This window comes from Chinchilla lanigera, unplaced genomic scaffold, assembly GCF_000276665.1.
Source record: "Chinchilla lanigera isolate Chin_1 unplaced genomic scaffold, ChiLan1.0 scaffold00001, whole genome shotgun sequence".
Classification (NCBI taxonomy): Eukaryota; Metazoa; Chordata; class Mammalia; order Rodentia; family Chinchillidae; genus Chinchilla; species Chinchilla lanigera.
Genome location: NW_004955402.1, coordinates 42647710 through 42675682, shown reverse-complemented (window position 1 = coordinate 42675682; position 27973 = coordinate 42647710). Strand labels below are relative to the sequence as shown.

The 27973-nt window shown below is 43.4% G+C and overlaps 1 protein-coding gene across 8 annotated transcripts in view; it reads right to left on the bottom strand.

The window, feature by feature from the left end:
* Window positions 1-27973, bottom strand: part of Nedd4l (neural precursor cell expressed, developmentally down-regulated 4-like, E3 ubiquitin protein ligase) — a 349282-nt gene that overhangs the window by 12979 nt on the left and 308330 nt on the right. For all 8 annotated transcript variants that reach the window (XM_005372988.2, XM_013511013.1, XM_013510994.1 and 5 more), the window contains 8 exons: window positions 21508-21573; window positions 19722-19951; window positions 17992-18113; window positions 15691-15761; window positions 13835-13930; window positions 4030-4103; window positions 1778-1838; window positions 6-65 (listed from right to left, as the gene is read on the bottom strand). In XM_005372988.2, the coding sequence (XP_005373045.1) occupies window positions 6-65; window positions 1778-1838; window positions 4030-4103; window positions 13835-13930; window positions 15691-15761; window positions 17992-18113; window positions 19722-19951; window positions 21508-21573 (780 nt within the window). The remainder of the gene's footprint in view (window positions 1-5; window positions 66-1777; window positions 1839-4029; window positions 4104-13834; window positions 13931-15690; window positions 15762-17991; window positions 18114-19721; window positions 19952-21507; window positions 21574-27973) is intronic.

Genomic DNA, 27973 nt, shown 5'->3' with positions numbered 1-27973 from the left:
CAAACCTCCAGCTCATTTTCATCAAAAATTTTAATCAAATCAATAGGAAGCAGTTCTGTGAATCCCTGAAAGGACAAATAAGAAAAAAGAAATCACTTTAAACATATTTTTCCTGGAAAAAAATAACTTTTACATAGAAATAAGTTTTTGCTTTGCCAGGTGAAATATACTCTTCATTGATGATTTACGTATCAATGACAGTATCAAATAATGCTAATCCCAATAAAAACTACACTCAAACACGAAAGTTTTGAAAAATTATACAATCCAGAAGGTTCAGGAACTTGAGTAATATTTGAAACCCCGTGACAATATGAATCTTGTGGGCAGGTGGTTTCAGAAAAAATCATTTATGACACAGTATTGTGAGTCACTGTGTCCTAAAAATGCACAGACCACAGATGTGCAAGAGACACATTTAAAAATAACGCGTTGAGGGCCTGGGATGAGGCACAAAAGGAGGAGGTGTGATGCGGTGCAGGAGAGACGGAGTGTGGCAAGTCCAGCTCCAGGGCCTCGGCTGTCAACCCGCCGGTGAAGTGCTCCAAGATGAGACTCCCCAGGCCGCTGGGCTGGGCCGGAGCCAGATTCCTCACAGTGAGGGCTGCTCGGGTGGGGCCCAGGAATCTGCTCTCTGGGGTTTCTTATCTAAATCAAGCATGAACGTGCCCTTGTCCAGTCAAGCCTTCATTTCATGTTCTCAGCACCCTGAATGTTTGGAGCATCCCGCCCAGCACGCTTTCTTCATTCTGTGCACATAACTGAGCCGGGGTAAGCTCCAGAGTGTGGCCACACAGGAGCTCTGTGTCAAGTTTACTGGAAATTAATAGTGTGGACTTGCGGCTTTTTCCTGCTGTCTTTTATTTTTTTTATTTTTTATTTTTTTTATTTTTATTTATTTTTTTTGGTTTTTCTCCGGTGCCGGGAACCGAACTCACGACCTTGTGCTTGCCAGGCAGGCGCGTTTGCCGCCGAGCTAAATCCCCAGCCCCCCTGCTGTCTTTTAAATTACTAACTCATTACCAGACTTAAAAAGGATTTCACTTCTGGTCAATGTGAAACACTTTTTAAAGTGATGTTCCCTCACCCTCTGCGAGGCGCCAGGGCTGGAAGGAGCCTGGGAGCGTCCCCAGTAGGAACCCTTGCATCCTCCTTCCCAGGGTGGGAGCCAAAGCCCAGCGGACAAAAACGTGCTTTCTCTGTAAAATCTGTGGGGAATCTTTTTTTTTTTTTTTTTTTTTCTGGTACCAGGAATCGAACTTATGACCTCGCGCTTGCCAGGCAGGCACTGTGCCGCTGAGCTAAATCCCCAGCCCCTCTGTGGGGAATCTTAAAGACAGCCATGAAGAAAAGGCACAGTCACTGAAGCAGGCAGTGTCCGCAGTGGGATGGCCTGATGGGAACCAGCCTCAGACCCTGGCACCGTAGCAGTAGGCTGCCTTCTCTAGGGAGCACCTACAACTCTATGCTGACAGTTCTGGATAAAGTGTGTAAAAAGTCCCTATTAAACACAGTTAAGACAAATTAGAAAATAAGAGAAGCAAAGAAAGAGAACACAAAAAGAAAAAAAAAATAGCAATAGTGAATCAGTGAACACACCTGTCCTGCAGATGGTCAACCGTGTGAGCCTGGTGGTGCTGGCTTCCTCTGTGGTCCCCACCCCAACCCTGTGACTCAGAGAGCAGTCAGCTCTAGCACAGCACCCACAGGCAGCCTGCCAGCTGTCCTTAACCCAGGGCCCAAGATGCTCGGCAGAGACCCCGCCAGCAGCACTCACCTCCAAGAAGGCATTCATTTGCTTCTGGACCCTGTTCACAAACCTCCACTGGATGACTAAGCTGCAGGAGAAAAGGGAACATGCTTAACCACCCCCACTGTCAGCAGGATGCACTGCTTTCTTTGCAATAGGAACTGCTGCTCTTCGGGAAGGGAAAAGGAGAGACGCCCCTGCAATAGTGAAGCAAAGCGGGAGGCAGGGGACATCCTACTGTCGTGCACCCACTGCTGATTCAGGAATTTTTTCAGTAACTAGGGGAGTATCTATGATGTCATAACTAGCCTCCCCACTACCCATCAAGCCTCCGTTGATCAAAGTACTTTACAGATGTAACTACTTGAAGAAGAGAGAAAAAGTAATGGGTATGAGCTCACAGGTGTGTGTGCATAAAAGACATGCACCTACACCCACATGTATGTGTAACTATGTGCAAGTATTTGTAAAGTGAGTTCCTAGTGCACGGAGCACATTAACGTTTTCATGCCAAAACCTGGATGGTGAATGGTTAAGACTCTAAAAGTAACTGACATCCACTGAAACCATTTTGCCTGCGACAGTGTTTGGTGCAGAGCAGAACCAACTGCAAGGCAAATCTGCGAGGATTTCACCAAAGGCGCTTTGTCCTCATAAAGGGCTCGTGTCAGAGGTGGCACCACAGCAAGAGCCCCACGAGCAGCCTGCAGCTCACCCAGCTCGGCCGTATCAGCTCTGTGGGTCTGGGCTGCAATCACTGGCCGCTCTTCCAGCACTCCAGGAGGACACGGCCAGGCAGCACTCTGGAGATTTCAATCCCACTTTTTTTTAACCCTGCCTTGTCCTGGCCATCATCACATTTGAACCCTAAATTAATTAACCGCAAAGACGGATGTGCAGCACATGTCAAACTCCTCAGATTTCAGACCTCAGTCACTCTGCGCTGCAGCCTTTTAAAGAAACTATTCACCACCTCTGCTTTCCAAGCAAAGACAGTGGTGTCTGCCAGGTGTCATCTAAAACCATTCAAGGTCGGGGCTGGGGATTTAGCTCAGCGGCAAAGCGCCTGCCTGGCAAGCGCAAGGTCGTGAGTTCGGTTCCCGGTACCGGAGAAAAACAAACAAACAAACAAAAAAACAAAAAAACAAACAAACAAAAAAACCATTCAAGGTCAAAACAAGGGCACCAGTTAGTGTGGACAGGTAAGCACTGTAGTATCTTACCTCCAGACTATGTATTAAACATGAACAAGTTTTTGACTTGAGTGGGGAAAGGACTGTTGTATGGTAGTTCCACTCCTCCTCAGGGGCGCCAAGACTGTGACACACTCCATTTCTTCCCAATTAGGAAGGACAGGGCTTTTTTGCATATCATACTAAAAGACGCTGCGATTCTCAGCCAACTCTCAATTTAAGCCCTCTGACTAATTTAAAATAAGGAGGAAACACTGCTTGTTGAGACAGAGTACTGAAGGCAAACAAGCTCAGGCTGCTGTTATAACCCATGAGATATGCAGAAACTAGGACCCCAGAACCAAGCCCCGTGGCACTTTCCTTATGCCTGCACCAGGGAGAGGCTAGAAGGGTAAACATGGCCATCCCTTGGAAGAGCTCAGAATTGTGTGTCTGAATCACACAGACATGTCCAAGGTAAAAATATAATGTACCCAAGCAAGAAAGATCTGCCTGGTATAAAAATCCTAGGATTATTTAAGAACTGGACTGCTTACAGGACTCAACATTTTGATCCACCAAATAAGGCTGAGCTTGCATTATGAAAATTGCAAACATCAGAAACTCATTATGTTTACCCATGCTAAAGACTTCCTATCTGTTTTTAACTGTTTTCCTTATAGAGAGGTAGTCAGGAGAGGGAGGGAAAATATCTTGCCTTTGGTAGTTCTTAATTTTATCCCACTGGTTTTGGACACCATGTTACACTGTTACAATTTAGCTTTTAAACAAGATGTCCACATGCTCCCCCTAAAGAGCACCTGCCATGTTACTCAATCACATACACATTTTCTGTGCTCCCCGCTTTTACAGGGCAGCTCACAGAAATAATGATACGATGCAGTCCACATTCAGTTTCCAGCCTACGTTCCATTACCAACCCGCATTCAACTTCCCATTAGTCCAGGCCAAAAAAGAATCACACTGCTGAAAACTGGCCAGTGCAGTCATGGTCACAGTGCTTGCGAGCTATCCTGGCAAGGGATGCCGACCCCATGTGCTGTTCAATTTATTAAAAGAGAAGGTTGTAAATATGTGTATACGTACTCAATATATTCCCTTTTGTTTTCATTTGTTACCATTATTTCTGATCCATTGGGCTTCAAATCCACTTGGTACGTCTATAATTACAAAGAAAAAACAAAAATCACCATGGAGTTATTTGACATATATCATTATGGAATAAGGTCTTAAGAAAGATAAGCAAAACTTATTCAAAAATATTTCCCAGAAAATGGGCTCTGTGTACAAGAGAATGTCGAATGAAGCTTTTAAACTGTTAAAATGTCACACATTTAAGGATGTCATCATTAAAGAAAAATTAGTCTATGGCTGTTTGTGAGTTTTAATTATACTTCATACATTAGCAACAACAGAGAACGACATTTTTAAAAATCTGTTCATTTATCAATTAACTATGTTTAACAGACAAAAACAGTAAATCAAACATGACTACAGAGATACAAATTTGAATGTATTTTGCTTCTGGAAGTAAAATTTTATAGTAATTAAAAAAGGATGCTAGATTTTCATTCTAACAGGTATAACACAGGGCCTAGAAAGAAAGAAGGAAAGAGAGAGAGAGAGAGAGAGAAAGAGAGAGAGAGAGAGAGAAAGAAAGCAAAGTTAAGCTTAAGCATCAGGCAGTAGTGCATGCCTATAATCACAGCTGCTTAACAAACTAAGGCAGGAGGATCACAAGTTTGATGGCAGTCTGGTAACTTAGACCCTGCGTTAAAAATAAAATTTAAAAAATGGCAGGAGATATAGCTCAGTGGTAGAATGCTTGCCTACTAGCATGTGTGAGGTCCTGGCCTTGATCCCCAGTATCGAGGGAAAAGAAAAAAAATAGAAGCTTAAGAAGCCAGGTTGAAGAAATTTACTTGCATGGGAACACTTCTTCTCACTGTCTGGCCCTGATACCACCCTTCCTTAGAGCAACCTTGATCACAAAGGAACAGAGTTGGTAAAACCAGTCACCTTCCCCTGATCCCCAGATCTCGCAAGATGCAATAAGCTGTACAAGAGGAAGCCTATTATTTGTGGAAAAAAATTCTACAGCCCAACTTCCCTGCTATAAGACAGCCAAGTGGATATTTTGGTGGGATCCTCTGGAGTCCACAAGTTTGTACTGCCCAGTAAACCAAGAGCTAGAGTTCTAAACAAAATGATGACACAGCCTCCAATTTGCAATGGGATCCACGCTCCAGCAAAAGTTCCCCCAGTGACTCCTTGCTCCACTTCTGTATACATAAAAGACCTGGGCTCCTGGCCTGAACACTCAGTCTCGTTTCTTCAACGGTTTGCTACATCTGCTTGATTTTCACTCCTGTTCACTATGACGTGGTTTCTTCAATTGCACTGAGCATCCATCTGACCCCTCTGCGTGTTCTTCTTTTTCCTTTTCATTTGGGAAAGGGTCTTGTCTCTCTGCAGTCCCTGACAGACTTAACTCTGTTTCTGCATTTCCAGTCTCCCTCAAACCCGTCCTCATAGCTCCATTTCCCTTTCTTGTTGGCGGGCACCCCCTCCTGCTCTGGACAGTCCAGGTCACTGCTAGTGGACATCAAACAGTTTTTGCAGGGGTGGTCAGGTGGGGATGTTTCCTACAAGAATACTGACAGTTGTTTTGAAGTTTGTGGCTTGAGTTCATTCATATCTTCTCTAGCAGCTCTTAATAAGCCCCGTACTGGCTCCCCATTCTTCCTCTAAGATTGCCCTGGTGTTCTTTTCATTAACGGAGATTTTCTATCTGCTCTATACCACTGATGAGTTAACAATCACCTCCTGGAACTGAGCAGGCTCTTGGTACAGCTCAGCTAGTCGAAGATAGAAGCCCCCTCTTCCCAGCTGTCATATTCCGGGCAGGGGGAATAAACAATATCTGTAATCCCTGCAGGACACTCCTGCTGCGATCATCCTGCCCCCTCTTTTTGCTTACTGGGCCTCCATCCTCAGGTGTTCTCTGGGAGTTGTCAGTTCCATAACTACTGAATGAAAGGGTGGGAGAATTGCAGATAGGAGGGGAGGAGACCCTGTAAGGCCACCAAGACAGCTCTAACCCATGCGTTCAGGTACAAACAGGGTTCCCGCTGGCACTGCTGGTGTGTCTCCCTGCTTTATCATTCTGGAAGATAATCTGGCAATAAATAGGCATCGTGGTTTTCCTGTGCACATGTTCCTTCTCACAATTTCTCTTTTAGAACTTATATCAAAGAAGAAAAATTAACCAAGTATGCAAAATGTATATTCCAGTATTACATGCTATCTATGTTTATATACTATATATATGGATATTCCAGGAAGTTAATACAGTGAACACAGAAGTAGGCTACATGCCCACAAATAAGGTACAGTTAAAATATACAGTACGTATCTAAAAGATGGAATTCAGTGCTGCCATTAAAACAGTGTAGATTGATATTTACTGACATAGGAAAGTATGTGGTATATTAACAGCACTGTGCACAGTACAATTCCATTTCCGTTCAAAGAAAAATTAAACCTGCATCCGTATGCATGCAAAGAATAGTTCTATTACGTGTAGTGCTTCTGTGTGTGTGTGGTCCTAAGGATTGAACCTAGGTTCTTTGCACGGAGATACACTCTCAGCCCTTTTTATTTTGAGACAACCTCCCAGTAAGTAACTAAATTGCCCTGGTTTGGCTTAATCTTGCAAGCTTCTTGCCTCATGCCCCGCCCCCCAGAGTACAGGGATTACTGGTATGCACCACTCACTGTACCTTAGTCAAAATTTCAATCTCGATTCTTCTTGAGATAGGTAATACCTTGAGATTTTCAGCATTTTCATTGTGCTGGTTTTACTTTAATTACAAAGGTTAATATTTTATAATAATAAAAAACTGCTAAAAGTGTTTTTGAAAGGGGAAAAAAAAGGACCCAACCATCCGTGCTAAATGAGGAGGACACAAGTATGAAGAGGCTGCACGGCTGATCTGGACCAGGTTCCTTTGCAGAGGGTGAGGGGGTGCTCAGGGGCAGGCCTGCCAAGGGAAGTCAGCTCAGAGGCAGCTTCTCTCCCTAGGCCTCCATGTTGGGGTGAGTCCCAGGTTCTCAGTCATGTTGTCAGTGGCGCCAAGTTTCTGTCCTTCATGGGCTCTCCAGAGACAACATTTTAGTGAGAGCACTGACCAGTGTTCCAATTCTACTTTTTCAGCCAGCTGCCAGGGCCAAGTTTCAGGCTGCTTCCTGTGTTGCAGATGCTGTCACAGGTCATTGCCGAATTACCCCATTAGGGAAGGCACCATCACAGTGATTTCTGGCTAAGCATCAGGTTCAGGGGAAAGCAGGGAGTTGGATGCAAACCCTAGTTCATGGGTCTGCAAAGTTGGATTCTATCTGCTCACTTCTCTGGCAGCTTCCATTCCTGCTGAGCATCTTGCTGAGCTATAGCCTGTGTTTTCATTTCCCCCCCAATGAGGTATGAGCACTAATACCTCATACTTCCTCATTTCAGACTCTACTGCCACCAGAGAGGACAAAACAGCACCAGGGCTGCAAACCCTCAGCAGGCTCAGAGGAACCAGCAGCCTGGTGCCGAGGAGGGAGAAGCCAGAGGGCTTCTGGCTTCTGCTGGTCACACTTGTCCCCGCCCACAGCACCATGGCACACAGAGGAGGAGGCAGAAACTTGGAAGGTGAACCACTCTGACTAAGGATATGCAGGAAACTAGATGGAGCTGGCGCTGGAGCCCAGGTGTCCTTTCTTCAGGGAAGTAGTTTTCAATCCTGTGCTTTGGGTGAAGTCATGTCCATTTCCCCATTACACTAAGTACATCCTTCTGCCCCTAGCATTGGCTTTCTAGGGATCATCATCATTTTCTTGGGTTCCAAAGAGCCCCATATGACACTAACGCAGTGTCTGGCACACAGGAGGTGTTCAATAAGTACTGATGGAAAAACCCCTACAGATAGAAAGAGTCTTATTTTTTAAAGTCTAGTATCCTGAGCATAAGCTTCTCGCTCTTCTTCGTACAGATCAGAGGAAACCAGGAGCAGATGCGAGACCCTCACAGAGCTAGAATCCCCCTCTTGCAAGTCAAGAGCTTTGGATGCAGCACAGCTCCCCGACCTTGCACAGATGCTTTACGACAAAGGTTTGCGGGCTTAGCTGAGAAACAGTGTGGTTCATACTGAGCACACGGGACTTAGGCAGAGAAGGTCTATCTGCTTCTATGACCCCATTTCTGGGTGCTGAGCAGTAAACGCTGGCCCCTGTGAGGTGCAGCCTTAGGGGCAGCCAGTGCCCTCTGCAGCTCCGTCCCTGGCCAGCCTACTTCCCCTTCCCAGTCCTCCCCAGGATGACAGCAAAGCTTTGGCAAAGACAGCACCGGGGCTTCCAGGTCACCTCTTGCATTCTAACTTCCAACTTCCTCAGCTGCCATCTGGCTGTTCCTGGAGTGACCTCGGGTGCCATCACCCCCTCTAGGCTCCCGGCCTGGTTCTTCCCGGCCCTCTCCTCCCTGTGCTCTACTAGTTTCTGCCTTTTGACAAACTCCCTTCCCCTAACTTCTTTTTTTTCATTTCAGTCCCCTAAGGAGCCTTTGTCCGACAGCCCCTCTCCCCACTGACTTGCCTAGTGCCACAAAACGCAGAAGCACGGCCCACTGCGCTCCCTACTGCGGCGCCCACAAGGGCCACGGGCCCTGGCGACTTCCGAGATAACTCTCCTGCTGTGGTGGGGCCTGTGCCCTGTTAAGAAATCTGCTTAATCTGGCATGCCCTGTCCTGCAGAATTTCCCTACTGGGCTGCTGTCCTTCCTCTGCCAGCACAGCTTCCTGAAGGCCACACCCCAGGGCCTCTACAAACAACCTCATCAGACCAATGTGCTTTGTCCAACGTGAAGGAAGGAGTGTTTTGTTCTGCTCTGAAGGCCCCTTTCCTGGGTGTGTGTGTGTGTGTGTGTACACAAGCGCACGGGTACACAGCCACTCTTCCTGCTTGGCATCTGAGCATTCTCCACTGGACACGCTCACAGCAGGCCCCAGAAACGAGCAGCTCCACATGCTCACCGAGCAGGAAGAAAACAATTCACACAACGGCAACAGCTGCAGCTCCATAACAGGCAGCAACAGCCACCACTTCATGGTCTGCTGCTTGTAAGTGTGAAATGACCGGGGCTCCAGCACGAAACTCTGTGGAATGCCCAGTGCACGTCCACCTCGCTGTGCCCATGGTGCTGGTTCTGCCCCACTGAGGAGATGACTTTTAGCTGGATCTGGGGGCGCTGGACAAACTGGTTAGAAGCAACTGCACAGCACAGTCAACACTCTGCAGAGGGCTGAGAGCCTTGGATGGATACCCTGCCGAGGCTCCTATTTTTGATTTAACAACCATTATCTGAGTGCTACTCATTCATGTGCCAGGAACCATGCTAATGACAAGTGTGCGATGATGATCCAACAGCAGACACACTGTGGCTGTCACTGAGACAAAGTCTGGTGTCAGATGCTAAATACACACTTGGACAAATGAATGTAAAGTTCCCCATGGTAATGGTATTAGGAAGACATGGAAGGAAACGCTGATGTACATTGGTGTTTATGAATTGATTATGGGAGGCGGGATGAACCCTGTAATCAGCAAGTACCACACAAATTGTACTGGCTGGGAACTGTAGTTGAGTTACAAGGCAACTGGCACTGGCAAGTTCTAGCTTTTACATTGAGTACCAAACCAATGTTGAGTATCAAACAAATTATGAGCACTGGGACAAAATTTCATGTCAAAATGCACTGAACACCAAATTCAATGAGTTTCAAAGCAGCTGAGTACCAAGGTATGACTGGCCAAGTGCTGACTTCCTAGAGGAAGGGATGTCTGAACTCAGATGGGAGCAGCCTGTTCCCAACAGAAGACAAAACATGAACAAAGGTCCTGAGGCAGAAAGAAGCTTGATGAGTTCCAGAAGGCCAGCAGGGCCGACCCAGAAAGTCTGAGGAGCAAATCTGTGATACAAAACAAATCCAGAGGAGAAATAGTGGGGTAGGCTGTGTAGCAGCTCAGCGGACAGACTAAGGACCTAGACTCTATCACATGGGCATTGGGAAGCCCCTGAAAGTTTCTGGCAGAAAAATGACACGATCATTTCTACATGCTGAAATGATCTCTGTGCTATAACAAGAACCAAAGAAGATAGACCTGTAAGGAGCTATGAGAGAAGGAGACAGCTTGGACTTGGGGGTTGGTGGGAACAGAGAGGGGAGCAAATGTACGGGAGGACTATCTGGGAGGACTGTGAACAGGGCTCTGTGGTAGACTGAACAGGAAGAAGACAGCGAAGTGGTATCTTGGCTCACTAACTTGATTCTTTCCATGATTCTGGTCACAAACTGAACTGGACGAGAACTGAACTGAATTTCTCCATAACGTCAGCACTGAACCTAACCACTGAATTTGATTCGGTTCTCCTCCAACTCAGTTTGCAACCAGGATCATGGAGAGGATTAAGTTCGTGAAGCGAGGCACCACTGTACCTGCTTGTGAATTTGCTTTAAATTCCTGCCCAGTATGTGAAGTAGACATTAGTGCCTTGTTCATCAGGTTAGTGATCGAATAAAGGGAGGAGAGTAATTTAACTAATCAAGCACCTAATCACCTCTCTCATTTCCTGGGTCCAATTACATCACACTGACTCTACTCAAGTCAGAAAAGTCCATGGCATTAAATAAGAAGATCTGAGAATTGTTTATAATAATCAGCATCAACTATAACGATAAACAGAACCTTTATTAGAAGTCTACTTAAAAATCCAACATCTTGTGTTTGGTTTTCACTTATTAGGTGAAAACAGTTACCTTTAACTGTACCTACAGAAGGTTTCCCACTTCATTTGTTTCTGCTTTTGCTGCTACTAATAGATTCTGAACTGTTGAGTTGGTCATATGGTTTTCTGTTGGTGGATACACAAAGAGGCTTTTTGTTCATTTGACCTGCAAGGTTCATCTTACTTCTTTTTTGGTGTTTTATTTCTAATCGTTCCTAAGTGTGTTGAAAATGAAGAGATGCATAGTTCTAGGAAACTATGTTTCAGTTACTTTTCTCTCATTGCTGAGACAAAATACCCAAGGCCCAGAATTAAGGAAGGAAGGGTTCATTTAACACACAGTTTGTGGAGGTTTCAGTCCACACTCGGCTGGCCCCCAGGCAGAGTGGGCATGGCAGAATTGCAGCAGTCCATGGCTGCGGAGGCAAAGCAACAAGGGCCCAAAGGGGAGGAGCAAGACAGGGAGCCTCTTTCCCTCCCTTATAGTGTATGCAGGCTGCCTGCCCCAGGGCGGGTGTAACACTTACACCCATAAATCCCAGCACTGGACTATGAATCAATCACAAACTCTAGAAGCCTGCCCCATGACTGCCTGAGGCTTTAGGGGACATTTAGACACAAACCATAACATTGTGTGCTATCCTTTGAAAATTAGCAATTAAAATGTCAACAGGTCTAGCTTAAAAAAAGCAAGCCACTGAAATGCAATTCATTTTGCTTTCTCACAGGACGTCTATTACCTACAGCACTGTTCACAGTTTTTTAAAGCCAGCTTAGCACTGCTCACCCATTTGCTCAGTATGCAACTCCCTGCTAAGCGATGAGACAGAAAGAGACCTCAGAGGGGCCTATGGCGTACAGTGTGTTGGGCAAAGACTAGAGGACAGTATGGCATAGGTAACGAAAGAGAGTGGATGAGATCTGAGTCAGTAACAGCACAAAAGCGCCTTTGGGGACAGTTACCGGGTCACTGGGATGTGATGGCAAGAAGTGTCAGGATGACTGGGGAGGATGAGTGCTGGAGCACGAGGGGTCATAAGCCATGCTGGTAAGCTTTAAATTTGTACTGAAAGTGACAGGAAGGTTGTGCCTGCCTTTTGGAAACATTAAATATGGGCCCACAGTTAGGGGAGAGCAGAAAATGGACTGGGAAGAGGACCAGAATATGGAAGATGAAACATGAAGACGTGAGAGCAACTCAGCCCAGAAACAAGTGGGGTCTGAATGACTAAACAAAGGCACAGATAGGAGGGACAACAAGGACATAGGGACCTGCTGGACACGGGAGAGAGCACGAAGGAGCATGAGATTTGCAGATGAGGCCCACGTTTCATGGGTGAGACAGGAGCGGAAGTGGGGCTGCGAGGAGGAAAGCGCTGGCTTCTGAGGAGCCCTGGGACTCGCTGAGGGAGTGAGTGGCTGATGAGGTAGATGCGACCAGGGCATCTGGAGACTGGGACGAGGCCTGAGCTAAAGCAAAGGAGCTGACGGTTAGGGGCACAGATCGGTGTCGTTGGCGCCTTGAGTGGGCACGAGGCCATCCAACTAGAGTGTGTGGGGCAAGAAAGCAGCGGGCAGATTATGACGGCAGAAGGATGCCAGTGTTTGCCAGGTCAGCAGAGAAAGCAGGCCTTTGAAGGAGTGTGAAAATCAAGAAGTGAGAGGAAGAAAGGGAGTGAGGCAGGGAGGCAGGGAAGGAGGAAGGAGGGGCAAAGCTCCCTGCACTTCTGGATGAAGGAGGCTGATGGCGTGGGAGGCACTGGAGGCCTCTTGTGAGACGGGTAAGTGAGTGGGTAGGCAGGGGCAGGAAAGCCCCCTCCCCGCCTGTCACATGGGCCCAGGCAGGAGAGTGATGTGCTTTGTCTGTGAGGCTTCTTAAAGGACTTGGGAGAGATTTTTAATGAACTCACTGGTCATTTACATAAAGTCACAAGGCCTCTCCTCCTTGGTCCCTGAGGTTCTTCTATAAATCTTGCCAGTCAACTGGGAAGGACAACACAGATTTCCTGAGGTCTACCCACTCCCAGGTTGCACACAGTAGCTGGTTTCCTGGTTTCAAAATATGACACAGGGGCAAGAAGTAACCTTGATATTTACATGATCATTTTCTTGATGCACAAGTTTTGCCCCTAGATGTCATTAATTCTTTACATCTAGTTGTATACGAATCTTTTCTCTGAGAATCACTTAGGATTTACCAAGAGGGCAGGGACCTGATTTCACGACTTCTTGGATTAAACCGAGCCATAAATGCATTTTTCCATAGTGGAATATGCTTTTGATAGTTTCTGAAGCAATAAAGAACAAATTTACTTCATTTTTCATCTAGTAACCCGAAATGGGCTCTATGACTTAATTTCAAAACCATGTAGATTTGGTCTGAGATGTGGGATATATCTCTGGCTTTTGCAAAAGTACTGGGGTCACATAATACCTTTAGAATACCTCCCAAGAAACACTGTTACTGAGGGAATCAATCACTCAAAGCCTTCAGATTTTACACAAACACATCCTATGTCCCTTAGTATGACGATGAAAATCCCAAATAGGCAACTTTATCTTCGAAAGGGACTTTATGATAAATCCATTTCGATGGCAAGTGTGGGGACAAAGCAAGAAGGAACACCAGAAAAACCTGAGTCATATGACACAAATTTCTCCGTGACAACAAAACCATAAAGCAGAGAAAAAAAAAAAAGCCCTAATTCCCCCAGAATATCACCCACTATTGGTCTCACACTCACATTGCTCAGTAAACAATCACAGAAATTTCTAAATTCTAAAGCCAACCATCCCACTCGGATTGGCTCTCAACTAGGAGCTCCAGGTTCATGTCTCAGAGGCCTCTGAGAGCTTGCACAATTTCTGGGAGAGGGAAAGCACTGTACCCAAGACTTGGCTTTCTGCAAGACAGCGAGGTGCTGCTGCAGTGAGATGATGATGATGATGATGATCACCTACAGTGCCTGGTGGTTGTTCTTAATCATCCAGCACAGCTGTGCCGCAGTCTATGAAAACAGAAATGCTCTCTGAAAGCCACAGAGCTAAAGGAGTTGGCCACAATACCTGCCCAAAGTTTTCTTCATCTATGCAGAACATGAGGTCCAGTTCGGTAGGGTCATTTTCTAAGATCCATTTCAAAGAGTTGTAGTATTCACTATCCTACAGGAATGATATAGAAAGTAAAATTGAGCATTAAAAAAATGCATGTGACTCCTTTAACTAACTAAGCCCTTCTAATGTATTCCATGCAGAGTGCTCAAGAATAATGGTACTATTAATGTAGCGGTGCTTGCTCCACCCCAAGCCACTTGCTGTTATTTTGAAACATAAACAAAAGCCTTAGGTAGTGACGGGTTTGTTACTGACCATGGGGCAGGTGGGAGTCACCTGTTCTGGAGCATGGTCACACCTGCCAGATGGTCCAGGTCTGCAGAATTTAACATGCACAGACTACTGTATTTCCTGTCTTTTATGAGTTAAAATAGACAAAAATGGGAAGGAAGAGACAGTGTCCTAACTAAACATCAAATTTTAAAGTTTTCTCCTCTTCTGTGCTCTCAGCCTGTTCCTTTAAATAAAAAGCAAGGCTGTTCTGGTTTCCAGGTAGAAAATCCAGGGCAGGGATCACAGGGCCACCATCTCTTTTTGCTCAGGTCCGTGGTTCTATGCTGTGGACATATCAAGCTTTCAGAAAGCCAAAAAGAATAAGAATATTGTATTTCAAACACTGTCACTGACACAGTGATGCATGCCACTAAACCTGCTACTAGGGAGGCTGAGGCACGAAGATCTCAAATCTGAGCCCAACCTCACCGTGAAGGCCCTGGATTCAAACCCCAGTATCACAAATACAATACCACCAAAACTAACTGCAAATAGGTGGTAGAAAGTCAGACTTTAAGAGCTATTTCTATGGTTTTAGTTTCCTCATTATAAGCAAGAATAAAAGGTGGAAGGTGAAAGCTGAAAGGAAAAATAATACTGGTATTAAGGATGTGCACACCAGCCTGGCCATGACCACATGTGAAGCAGAGGGTTCAAGGGCAGTGCTAGCCTCCTCCTCCCCTTCCCTGTGATTAGAAGCAGCACCATGTCAATGGAGGTCAGTACTGAGGACACGGCTCAGAGATCAGCTATGTACAAGCTGTGCTGACACTCCAGCACCGACCCCAGCTGATGGGGAGGAGCTTTCTCAGTGAAGTAGAGCCTCAAATTTCCCACATGACGAAGATGCCTCCTGAGGGCACTGTGTGTGCACTGGCACATGGGTGAACCCTCACACACCCCAGAGGAAAAGGACAGGATGCGGGTAAACTAACAGAAAGTAGCACAGGTATAATGGGCACAGAATATTAGCTTTTGTTTTTCTAAAAAATGCTTTCTACTTTAATATGGCACATCCAGGTACAATTAGTAAGGTTAGTACAACATAAAATTCTCCATTAGTTACTGGAGGAACTCTGCGTCCGCTGACTCTTCCGATCTGCAGAGTCACTGACTCCTGCACATTGAGGACGACAGTATGATGTTCCTCCTATTGTTTTGGCCTTGCCTCTGCCATTTTTATGAAGTCAGAAAACAAAGGAACAGCGAACGAATCTCTAGGCTTTTACAACTAGCAGCTTCAGACAGAAAACAGGCTACACTGAGGTCTTCAACTGTCCCTTGGACTTCATTTGTTCACACAAGCACTGTGCTGGATTAGCAGAGGTAAGGTTAGGTTATACCTACCCCAAGTACTATGATTCTAGGAAATGTGAACAATAATTTGCTTATTCAAAAATTAGGAAGACCAATTAATTTCTAATAACTAAGAGCTCTCTGCTGTTCACACTACATGGCAACATCCGGGCAACAGCCACTGTCCACGAGGAGCAGGTGCTCTGCCATGGCCCACAAAATGGTCTCTGTCTACTCACCACAGACTCCATGTCGTTCAGAGTTATCTGCTTTCCCAACATCATCTTGTAAAATGGTCGGATGAAGAAACCTAAAACATGGCAAAAACTGTGTAGAGTTTCAAGTCTTGGACACAGCTGTGCATCAGAGCATGAAATAAAGATTAATTTGCTTTCAGTGTCAATGAGAGGCCCACGCAGAAAAGCTAAGGACCTTCTAGAGAAGCCCATGAACATGAACGAGGGCCTGTGGAGGAGGGGAGGAAGGCAGTGAACTAGCAGACATGAGCGGGGCAGTGCAGAGGGCTGCAAGTGGCTTCGGGGGGTGGTGTCAAATGGACTGCCGATCAAGCAGGTGTCTGCAGTGACAATGAGGCACGGGACAGAGATGTGTCAGCGGTAGGACAGGGTAGAAGCAGTGTGTCCCGGGAGGTGTGGCCAGAGAAGGGGCTGGCAGTGTGTGGGGACAAAGGGAAGGGCTGTCCCAAGGGCAGTGGGGAGCCACTGGGAAACCAGAAGAATTCGCTCTGCAGTTCCACATCCCTGCCTGGATAGTGATGGGAGCAAAACTCAGCCAGGGAAACGGGCGACCCCCGAGCAGGCTGCGCAGTCTTCACTGAGGGAAGGCAGAAGGCCAGGGAGGCCACAGCAGAGGGAGGGATGATTCTCTATGAGGATGTCCTGCTGCAGGGATGTCACAGGCCGGCTCTCATAGACACGTCCACCTCCTCCTTCTCCTCCTCCTCCTCCCTGCAGGCCCCGAGCCCCCACACAGGCCAACTTGCCCTAGCTTGACGTGGATCCACAATGTCTGGCAAGGGGGTAGTGGCAGATGTGCCCAGTGTGCGCTGCTGACAGGACCAGTCCCATTTTTAGGAAGATCTGCAGATCACACATATCTGTAGGCGCTGCGGCTGTGAGTCCTGCTGTTTCTGGCACACACTGTCACTCCCCCAGCAGCCTCTTTGTTCCCTGTTTGTACTTGCTTTGCTCTGTCTCTCTCACTGCAGCGCCCTGATGCCTGTGCAGCCCCAGCTCTTCTAAAACGTCCTGACCTCTGATGCTCACGTGCTACCCACCCCCGAGTGGCGCGATCCCTGCATCTCCAGTCAAGTTGGTTTCTCTTCTGAGTACTCAATGTGCTCCCTCCTGCACGAACCCTCTCATGATTCGCTTTTGTTTCTTCTTTTTCCCACTAAAATAAGAACTCACTGAGGTCAGGACCATATCCTATACTCTACAGACTTCCACAGGAATAGCAGTGCCTTTTCATCTCAGTGTAGAACATGAATAAACCGCACTAAGAGGACAGAGTGGTGAGTCTGAGAGGCTGACAAAATCTAAGGCTTAGGGCCACCACCCTCAACACACCGTACATACACAAGAAGACTGAGACAGAAAAAAGCGTTTACCTCCTCCCCCTGCTCCAAAATCTCAGAACATCAAAATAAATGCGCAATTAACAGTAACAACCTACTAAAGGGAAAAGTGCAGAGGGTATATAAATTATTTATTGAAATAGCTCAGATTCCATAAATCCAATTAACACAATTCCCCTGCAAATAGCTCTCTCTACAGTCACTGGTATGTCAATCTCAAATTTTACTGTCTCTCACTCTCACCATTTCATGGAAAAGTTGAAAAAAAATTCTGATGATTTTCCCACACTGATTTCTGTAGTGCTGTCTTATGGATATTATTTTTTAAGTAAGTCCATAAGAAATCTGTATGTTAAGACTATGACACAGCCAGGTATGGGGTTGATTTCTAACCCTTAATGTAACTTGAAATTCTTCTGTGATTTACGTGCTTTAAATAAGAATGAGGTTATTTTGTGTCATCTATTTCAGCAGGGACTCTAGCGTTAAGGTTTTAGCTGAGTTATAACATTACTTGGAATTATCTAGTCTCATTACATTAAAAAATAATTTGGGGACAAATGGAACAATGGCAGGATATTGATGGATTAGATCATTTTAATTAACTTTTTAATTAGCTTTTCCATCTGTCACCAAATCTAGCTCTCACTAAAGAAAAGTCATGCTGGAAAACATACAAAATGCATAAATACAACATGTTGTGCTTCACAGTCTAAAAAATACTTTTTAAAACTCTAGATAGATACTTTGTCTTCAGTGTCCAAGATAGTATCAGGGGAAAGACCAGTAGTATGGGTACAACATAAAAATTCTTTATTGCACTAAAGGGAACTAGTGGGGCTGGTACTTATAATCTACAATATAAAAGCCAAAACACCTAATACAAAACCACAAATAGCACTGTCCTACTTTTTTGTTGTTTCAAAACTTTTTAATAACTTACCGTCTAAGAGTTTCCCATGAAATACTGCCAGACCAGCAACTCTTCCAATAAAAGTGAAATAAGACAAATGATCTTCATTACAGAGGCCTGAATTGGGATTGATCTGAAGTGTGTAGTTGTCCCTGTTAGGGAGAAAAAAAAGAGAAGGAAAGCTCAACCATACTTTTTGTTTTCCGGTACCAGGAATCAAACTCACAACCTCACACTTGCCAGGCAGGTGCTGTGCCACGGAGCTAAATCCCCAGCCCCTCAACCATACTTTTGAAAAAGAAACTCAAGATCTGAATTTTACTTTGCCAACTGTCGCTTGACTTTTACAACACAATCACAAAAGTTTTGTACTCAGTGGGAACAAGTATAAGCTAGAGAGTGTGACTCACCAGTTGGTCAGCCCTTTTGCTGACCAAACACCGAGGTCTATTAAGACTGACACATGCACCCTACAGAGTAAGTTGAGCTTTCACTGACTGCTGATCAGTGCCTATTTCTGATCTGTAAAAATATCAATTTCAAATGGTTCAGCCAAATATCTTGAGAATATAAAAGAAAGTATACATAATTAAGGGGCCCATGCAGAGATTCTCAATGATGTAATGCTTCAGATTGTCTCTGTGGTAATGGAAGGTTAACTCCTTCAAGAGCTTTTGGTTTGGGATAAGATTTTTCTCATGGGCTCAATTCTTGGTTTATCTGAGCGTCACTCTCCCCTGAAAAGCCCTCAGGAGCACAGGGAGCAGAATCCGCTGTCTCAGCAAGGCAGACCTCAAAATGTCTGGATGTGCCCAGTGGTTCTTTGTTCTCACAATCATTACAATCAGCAGTTTTAAAACTGGGCTGCACAGACCAACTCTAGAGGGCATCTTTGGGAATGTAGGTGAGAGGTGAGAATTCTGTATGCTATCCGGTCCTCTACTTCAATGGGTTTATCAGTTTTACCTAGCAGACTTTCTCACAGAACTCTGTAACACCCATCAGTCACCAAACCGGGCACTTATTGGAAATCAACTGAGAAGGAGACTGGTACCAGGTGGAAGGCGCAGAACAACCCGTAATTCTTTAGAGCCCAGGGCTGGAGTGGTGCCAAATGCTTCCTAGGAAGGTCAATCACTACAGAAACTCAGGGTTGGCCTTCAGCCTTGAGGATCCTCAGCATGGAGCAAAATGGTGGGTGTTGTAAGTAGCCAATATCTGACCACTAAGAAAGCAATGCAATGTTTTACTTTCCACGCCTGGAAATGATGGGATCCTAACGTATGGGACAGCCTGGCTCTTCCTTACAGAACCAAGGCATGGTCCTTTGTGTCCCAAGCACAAGTCTTCAAAGATCACGTAATTTACCTTTATATAGTGGGACTTCAGACACTACTCTTGTTCACATACTGACTTTTTTTGAATTCTGATACTGACAAATTCTCTTCTTAAATGAATGTAACACTATAAATGGAAATTGTCTCTTGTTTCTTACCATAATTATCCAAACACATTTCAATTTCAATTCCATGAACTCAACAGACAAGAATGAATTTTAGGTGTTCACAGAGTACATTATTTCACCATGCAGTCTTAGAACCTGTTCTAGACCTAAAAGGGATGGCAGTGGAGACGGACTAAAACCAGCAGTGCTGATTTGTATCATAACTGAGTTACTTATTTTCTCATTAAGTTTAAATTCATTAAGAATGAAACTATTTGCACGGGGAACGTATTCCAAATGGACCCCACATACTTACGTTGCAGAGTACTCAAAGAGCCCATAGTAAGGGTTGAACATCTCTTTGGACAGTAAGAAGAACCACTCTCTGGCCACGCCCCCATAGTCTAGACCTTTCTCCGATTCAAATTCAATCCATAATCGAGCTTTTAGGACATCTGGTCTTTTTACAGACATGATTCTCCGATAGGACTCCTCAAATATGTTATTTCTGTGAAGTTTCATTTCAAATCTGTTTGGAATATCAGCCTACAAAGAAGAAATAAAAAGTTCATAATCATACAGTAAATATATACCTTGCGTCGTAACAGGAAAAAAACAACAAAGAGTAGAAATGATGGCACACTTTAAACAGATGAGCAGTGACAGGAACTTGAACTGAGTTTTTTTTTCTTTCCACAGACAGATAGCCTCATTGTGTCAAGGGGCACACAGAGTCCACGTGCAGGTGATTAAGCCGAGTCTGTAACATATGCCGCAGAAATCTGCCGCGTAGAAGAAAACCATCTTCTTGCCCCATTATAAGTAATGTGGGCACTTCTCCACCCACTGCTAAGTGAAGCAGCCAACTCTACGTATTGCATGTCAAGGAGAGACTTCAGCCCAGGTAATCAAAACCTACAAATAATATCCACCTGGCCAGCTGAGACCATTCTGCATTATCATCTCTAGGAGGAACTCCAGGTGGTAGATATGATCTACCGTGGTTGCAAGTCCACTCTGTTGTCACGGGGAATGGGGCCCCTCATTATGCCAAGTTTGGGGAAAGTAACACAAAACTCATCAGCAATGCTCATACACCACTTGACTGAAGATATGAGAATGGCCTCCTGGAAGGATGAGGTGCAGGGCTGGCCTTGCTCTAGGAAGGGGTGCAGGCAGAACACAGTAGCATAAGTGGCAGAGTGAGGCTGGGGACAAGTGGATGAGTCACAAGAACTTACAGAATCTTACACATTCAAATCTGAGTTTTGAAGGACAAAGAGTCATTTTAAGTCATTACAGGTGAGGTCCTGGAGTAAGAACTTTGGAACAGAAGAGGGACCCTCTGAGTAACTGCTGGTCCACAGCAGACCTGGAAAACAGGCATCAACTAGGAGCATGGCACAGGGACAGGGTACCAGATCCAGGGAGCCCCAAGAGCCCACGGCCAGAAATTAAAGACCACTGACACCAGAGAGGTGGCTGAGAAGAACAAGAAGATGCAACATGAAAGAACTTGGGGGTGGTGCGCCAGGAGCAACACAACACTGCAATGCACGGAAAGCCTTATGGTGTGTTCTGTTCCTAAACGGCCAGCACGAATTGTAATTAAAAAATTACACTTGGATCCAATACTGCCAAGTATTATAATTATATGTTAGAAACTTTATCCTGGAATGTAAGTACTACAGTTAAAACTACTCCATTTAATGGCACAGACTTGAATACTTTTCTAACTACAATATAGGTTTTCTAAAATATGACAACTATAGCAATTGTATGGTTTCTCCCATATTTTTTGAGTAAGGTGCTGAATTATTCTATATCCCACAAAAATCATTTATGTCTGTCTTCTGCATTACATAAGAAGTTACCCTTCAGGTGATTTGATATGTAATACTGGTTAATCTTCCCTTACCATTTCTGTTAAAAAGAAAATTCAGATTGAAGATCCAGGTGGATCAAAATGCAGTGAAAAAAGGAAGGTAATATTTTTAGTATACATATAAAAATAATGAACAAGCTGTTCTCACTGAAGCGACTTTGGTGACTTATGAATGACTGAAACACAGCAAGCATTCTGGGAAGAGATGATTACTCACGGGTTTCTTTAATTTCTTCCTAAAGTAGTCGTATTTCTGCTTAAATTCTCTGGAGTAAGGAACAGCCTGGAAGATAATATAAATACAGATAATGCAAACAGCATGCTTAAATTTCATGTATACTAAGCCAAGATTCAGTGAATTTCATGAATCATACATCTTAAAATACTCACTTTCTATATTTTCCACAGGAAATTTACATAATATCTACAGAGTACATGAGCAATTCCTAGAACTGATTAAGGCTAATTAGCACTGAAAGTAGTTTTCACCCCTGAAAACAACTACATTGACAGTCCAGGAATCCTTTAGGAGCAGCTACACAAACTAAGTACATTTTCCATGTGACTTCTCTGAGTCTTTGTGTGTGCATGTATTTCTGTCCCACTCCCTACAGTTAAGATATACTGGCTTTGACACTTGAAATACAAGGCAAAATTACCTATATTGGACATTTTAAGAAGCCTGAACATGCTTTTAAAATCTTTATGGAGAAATACCATGAGCGGAAGGGAAGTAAATTGATACTTATTTTAAGGAATGTAAAACTGGACAGATGGTATCCTGGAAATCTTTGACTGAGGAGTCACTAGGCTTGCCCCTTACTATTCAGTGCTTTTGGACAAGGATTTCTTTAAATTGTAAATGTTTTCTCTGTGAAGCAAAGCAGTAGTTCCCCTGCTCAAGGTTTGAGTCAGCTACAATTGTTCAAAAGCGATGGTATCTACTCAGGCAACACAATATTTTTAGGTAGTCATTAGAATAGCCTTCATTTGCTAGGTTATAAAGAAGCTTAGAGTCAGAGCCCTGACTCGGAGCTAAAGAAAAGGCATATATTTTTTTTAATGAGACAAAACAGATTGGTCTTTGTCTGTATGCAGACACAGCTGTAATGGTCTCACACTCCTCATGGGCTGCTTTTTAGTGAACAGTATGAATTTAGGCAGAGAATACTACGGCTCATACCATTTTGGACTAAGCTAATAAAATGTACTATCTGCAGTAAATGTCTCCAGACCTCATAGCCTTTATCATACTTATTTCTTGACCATAAAGAGGCAAAATAAAGAAAAGCTTCTGTCCTCCATCTTCTAAGATTTGATTACACAGATAGATATCCCAAAACAGAATAGCTACTATTTGCATGTCATTTGTTTTGAATTTGATACATCATATTTACATATCTTAAGAATGTTCTAAAGACAATTCCTACTGCTTATGGTCTGTTCCTAGTTTTTAGGCGCATCTTCATTTAATTTTCCACACAATCTCATGCATTTCAAACACTGTTTATTCTGATGAAATCATGTATGAATTCTGATTCCAGTCAATATCTGGACAGTCACCAACATGAGCACAAGGATACAATGTTCTGAATTAAGCTAACAAAGATAACTCATATCTTCATCGCCAACACTACAACACATAACAAACTAAAATTTCTGCCTCATCCATCCATCCATCCGTCCATCCATCCATCTATCCATCAATCATTCTTTGGTAGTTCATTTGTTCATTCATTCAGCAGATATTCCTGGAGCACCTGTTCTGTGCCAGGCATTCTAAGTGCTAAGGAAATGACTGTACATAAAGCAAGAGTTCCTTTCCTAGTACCCTTCTGGAGCATCCAAGCTCTTGGGAGCAGCAGGCAGTAAGAAAGAAGTGAATAAATAGAGATAAACGTCATGAGTGAGGGTAAAAAAAAAAAAGGGAACTACACACAGTGCAGGTTTGGGGGAGTGGCTTTATGTGAGGTGGTCAGGGAAAGCAGCTTTAGCAAGGATCTCTCAATAGAAACCAGAGAGACAGAGGGAAACAACCAGGAGAGTCAGTGCCAAGTCCCAAGGACAGAAAGTGTTTCAGTTGATGCCTTCCGCTAGGATGAACTGTGATACAAGGGAATTAATCTGAAAATAATGATTGCCTTCTACTCTCTTATGTCAGCTTTAGAAGATCTGGATTCTAAGGAGACTATTACCTGTTAGGGTAATCATCACTGCACATGCAAGTTCAACAGTCTTAAGCAACAGATTTCCCAAGGAATAGATTTTAAAATGTTGCCCCTAGCCTATGACATCCATTCTTTTGCCTACCTCGCAACCTCTGTACCTTTATGTACATCTAGTGCCAACTAGATGTACCTTTATGTACATCTAGTGTAACTTTATGTACATCTAGTGCCAACTAGATGTAGATGGAGATGTGCCTTTCTGGGGGACTGATACACGGAAGCTGAACAATCATTATTTTCCGTTAGTAGTTGCTGTCTTTCCTCTCTACATGTAGTTCTCAGGATGGAGTAAGCAAAGTAAGTTTTCACATTCTCCTCCTGAAAAGAGGACCACTGAATCTTCTGAAGAGCATTACACTTACGTTTCTTGTATCACACACCAAGGTTGTTTTCTTTTGAAAATCTGGCATCTCATTTTCTCACATAGGAGTTAACTTGTAAAATAAACCTATTTGACAAATGAACACATCTGGAAATTAAAGCACTTAGTTGAGTACTGAATACACTCTCCCTCTGTTCACAGTGCAGCCTGCCTTATTGTGCGGGTCAGTTCTAAATGCCCTGTGCGCTTTTAACCAGGTGAGGCTGCACTCCTGGGAGAGAAGGGCTTCTGTCTAGTGTGGAGACATCACTGATGCCAGTACATCTGGGTTCCAGGCCTATCTGACACTTCATTCCAGAGCCTTTGAAAAATTAAGCATAATAACATCTTCCCTGTCTTTCTGAGAGGATTCCTGGGGGTTTTAAATCAGCTGATTAAGAAGTTCTTGGAAAAGTACAAAGTGTTACACAAGCACGAGCCGGTTTGCATTCTAACAGCATGCCCAGTCAGCACTCAAAGGTACTACTAAGGACGGCATCTGTCATAGAGAAAGCACACTGACTTACAGCAATGCTGTATTCAGCCGCCAAGAAAGCATTCCGCTTCTTAAAAATATGTAAAAGTGTTGGATTGATCTGTCTGTCTGTCTGTCTATCTATCTATCTATATATCTATCTGCCTCTATTCTGAGATAGGGTCTTGCTATGCAGCCCAGGCTGACCTTGAACTCATCATCCTCCTATTTCAGCCTCCTGAGTGCTGGGGTTATAAGCATGTGCCTCTATGTCTGGCTAGAGCTAATATTTTCAAAATTTGGGCAAAAGAGAAAAAACTATAGGTACTAGATAAGCAGGAAGACTCACAATTAGAGAAATAAGTGGGCACTGTATCTAGACATAAGTGCTGCCCCACAGAGATACAGAAATTGTTCAGAATCCTCTGCCGAGACCCTGACATCTGACAGGGGACAACAAAACTCTACCAAAGCGCCCTGCAAGGAGGTTGACCTTTCATCTAGGATCATAAACGGGGGAGAAAAAAACAACAAACCCACAGACTTGTAATAAATCCACAGGTCAAGCCTATGTCAAAGGGGTATGAGGCCCACAGTTATCATAAGTGGCATGTACCCAGGCTAAGTTCACAATAAACACAAGTCAGGACTTATATAAGCCCCACAGTAAGTCAATGAAGATGAATACACACACACACACACACACACACACACACACACACACACACAGTCTCACATGTTAAACTGAACCAGTAATAAATCACCATTAAGGAGACTTTACAGACATTAAAGGAGAAGATTTAATACTTTAGGACTAGAGGTAACAGAATAACCTGAAAGAGGCTACAAGTGTTTTTAAAGTGGTAAGAGGGGCTGGGGTTTTAGCTCAGTGGCAAAAGCGCCTGCCTGGCAAGCGCAAGGTCGTGAGTTCGGTTCCCGGTAGCGGAGAAAAACAAAAACAAAAACAAAAAAAAAAACAAAACAAAAACAAAATAAAGTGGTAAGAGATGAAAGAATGATAAAAGAATGATAGCATGCCTAACACAAAGCAACATTTAAAAAACTAAATAGAAATTTAAACATACTCACTGGAATAACAGATAAAATGAATAGAGCAGATTATTAAAAAAACCCTTAAGAATTAACTAGTAGAACTGAGTAAGAGCTCCCTGTATAGCAGCACGTGTGCATGCATGAGACAGAGTGAGCCAGAGAGACAGAGGCACAAAGAGGAGGAGGAGGAAGAGGTAGAGGACAAGGAGGAAGAGAACAGAATGAGAGGGACAGTAAAGAGATTAGACAGAAAATGAACCAAATGCGCAGAGTTAAAAAGCCAGACAATCAGAGTGGGAAAGATGTAATATGTGAAGAAATAACAGCTAAGAATTTTCCACATCAGAGGAAAGGGATGATCTCCATACCAAAGAATCTTGAGTTTGAAGCAGGATAAACAAAGAGAAAGCCACATATACATACATGACAGTGAAACTGCAGAACACGAAAGACACAGACAAAAAATTCAAAACCATCAGAAAAAAGATTTAGCCACTAGAAATGACAACTGGGATAGCAAATGTCTCACTTTCGGTTATGGAGGCCAGAAGACACCTAAAACTGTCTCCAAAGTACCGAAGGAAACTAACTCAGAATTCTTAACCCATCGAACTTAACATTTAATGGAGAGTATAATTAGACATTTAGAGTTGAAGACTAAGAGGGACCATTCTCAGCCTTGGTGGACATCAGAGTCTTTGAGAAGACCTGGTAAAACACAGACTGGTGTCCACGCCCCCTCAGAGCTGTTAATTCAGGTCTGGGCCAGAGCCTGAAAACTTGCATTTCGGACAAGTTCTCAGATGATGCTGGTGCACTGAGAACAATGACCTGTACTATGCACTTCATTAAGAAGAAAACCCAGCCCGAGATATAGCTCAGTGGCACAGTGCTTGCCTGGCAAGTAAGTGCAAGGTCCTGAGTTCGATTTCTGGTACAAAAAAAGGGGAGAAAACCCAACAACAAAGTGAATACAAAAACTATGGTGGAAAAGAAATTTTTTTATATATAGGTAAAATGAAATAAATATTGACTGTTGGAGAAAAAAAATAAAACACTCTTTGGAAAGTTTAAAGACAAGGTAGTTAAAAAATCTGCCTAACAATGGCATGGGAAATGGAAATGGGAAAAACTGGTATGAATGTTTTCTGAGGTCCTGATGATAACCAGGAGGAAAGAGTGATTCATTTTAACCTTAAGTCAAGCATACTGGCTAAGAATTTTAATGTCAGCACCAACAGAATAGAAAGTATAACTTAAAATCACATATAAAGTATGCTGTCCATTGAAGCAGAAAGAAGAGCACTGTAAAGAAAAAATACACTAGGGAAATAAAACAGGAACAGAAAAAACTGATTAACAACAACAACTATAGATATTTTAACATAACTCTGTGATTAGACCATGTAGTCAGGAAAAATAGTAATAAGGACATGGGTAACTTCAACATTACAGGTTTTACCTAAAGGACATAAAAGAACTCTATCTCCAACCAAAGACATAGTATATATATTTTAAAAACACAAAAAGAACATTTACAAAAAATGATCAAGCCTCCAAGGAAGCTTCAACTATCTGGTAATATTCCATAGGCAATATTCTCTGAGTACAATGCAAAAAAATTAGAAATAATAAATGGATAGGTGAGACCCCCCTCATATCTCTTAGACACTAAAAAGCAGACTTAAATAATTCATACAGTCAGGAAGAAAAATCATATGAAAACTGCCAAATATTGAGAATAACACACCAAAAGCCAAATATCTACTTTAAGTTGATAATCACTTAACTATACATACTCTTACTGAAAGCAGTATCACCAATAATAATGAAAGAGTAAAAAAGGGTCTCAGACAACAGAAAGAGATCTTTCTTGAAAGTGAGTCCACCTGAATATATGAGGCTAAGTAATTTTTAACACTTAACAAGAACTAGCAGTATTGGAGTGAAGGTAACTGACTGATAAATGACTGAAATAGTGGACAAAATTTAAATTAGCACATGCACCATCTTCTGCCAATGAAAAATGCACTGTTTCTTGAACTTAGTTTCCAATGATGTAGAATGGAAAACACTACTCTAATAACCCACTGTGACTATAGGTCAAAAAAGAAGCCACTGTAATAAGACTTTTAAAGCTACAGAAGAAAAAGTACATGACTGCTTTGGGGTTGCACTTTGAATAGGAAACAGTCCCAAAGTAGTTGAACAAATCCAACAAATGTACCCAAAAGTGGCTGACTGGATGCCAGTTATCGACGCACATTTGCATTATATCTTCTAAGTTTTCATATAAGCAAATCTTTAGACTTTAAAATATAATTTTGGATCAGACCAAAATGACAGAATTAATATTTTAAATGTAACTATTGGGCCCTTAGCTTATTGCTTGATAGAATAAACTTTAGTTCGTTTTCTTTCTCCAGTCTTTTAGAGGATTTTTTTAGGGGGTAGTTCTGGGGATGGAATCCAGAACCTCATATATACTTGGCAAGTGTTCTACCACTATGCTACAATCTTTTATTTTTATTTTATTTTATTTTATTTTAAAAATAAAAGGAGGAAA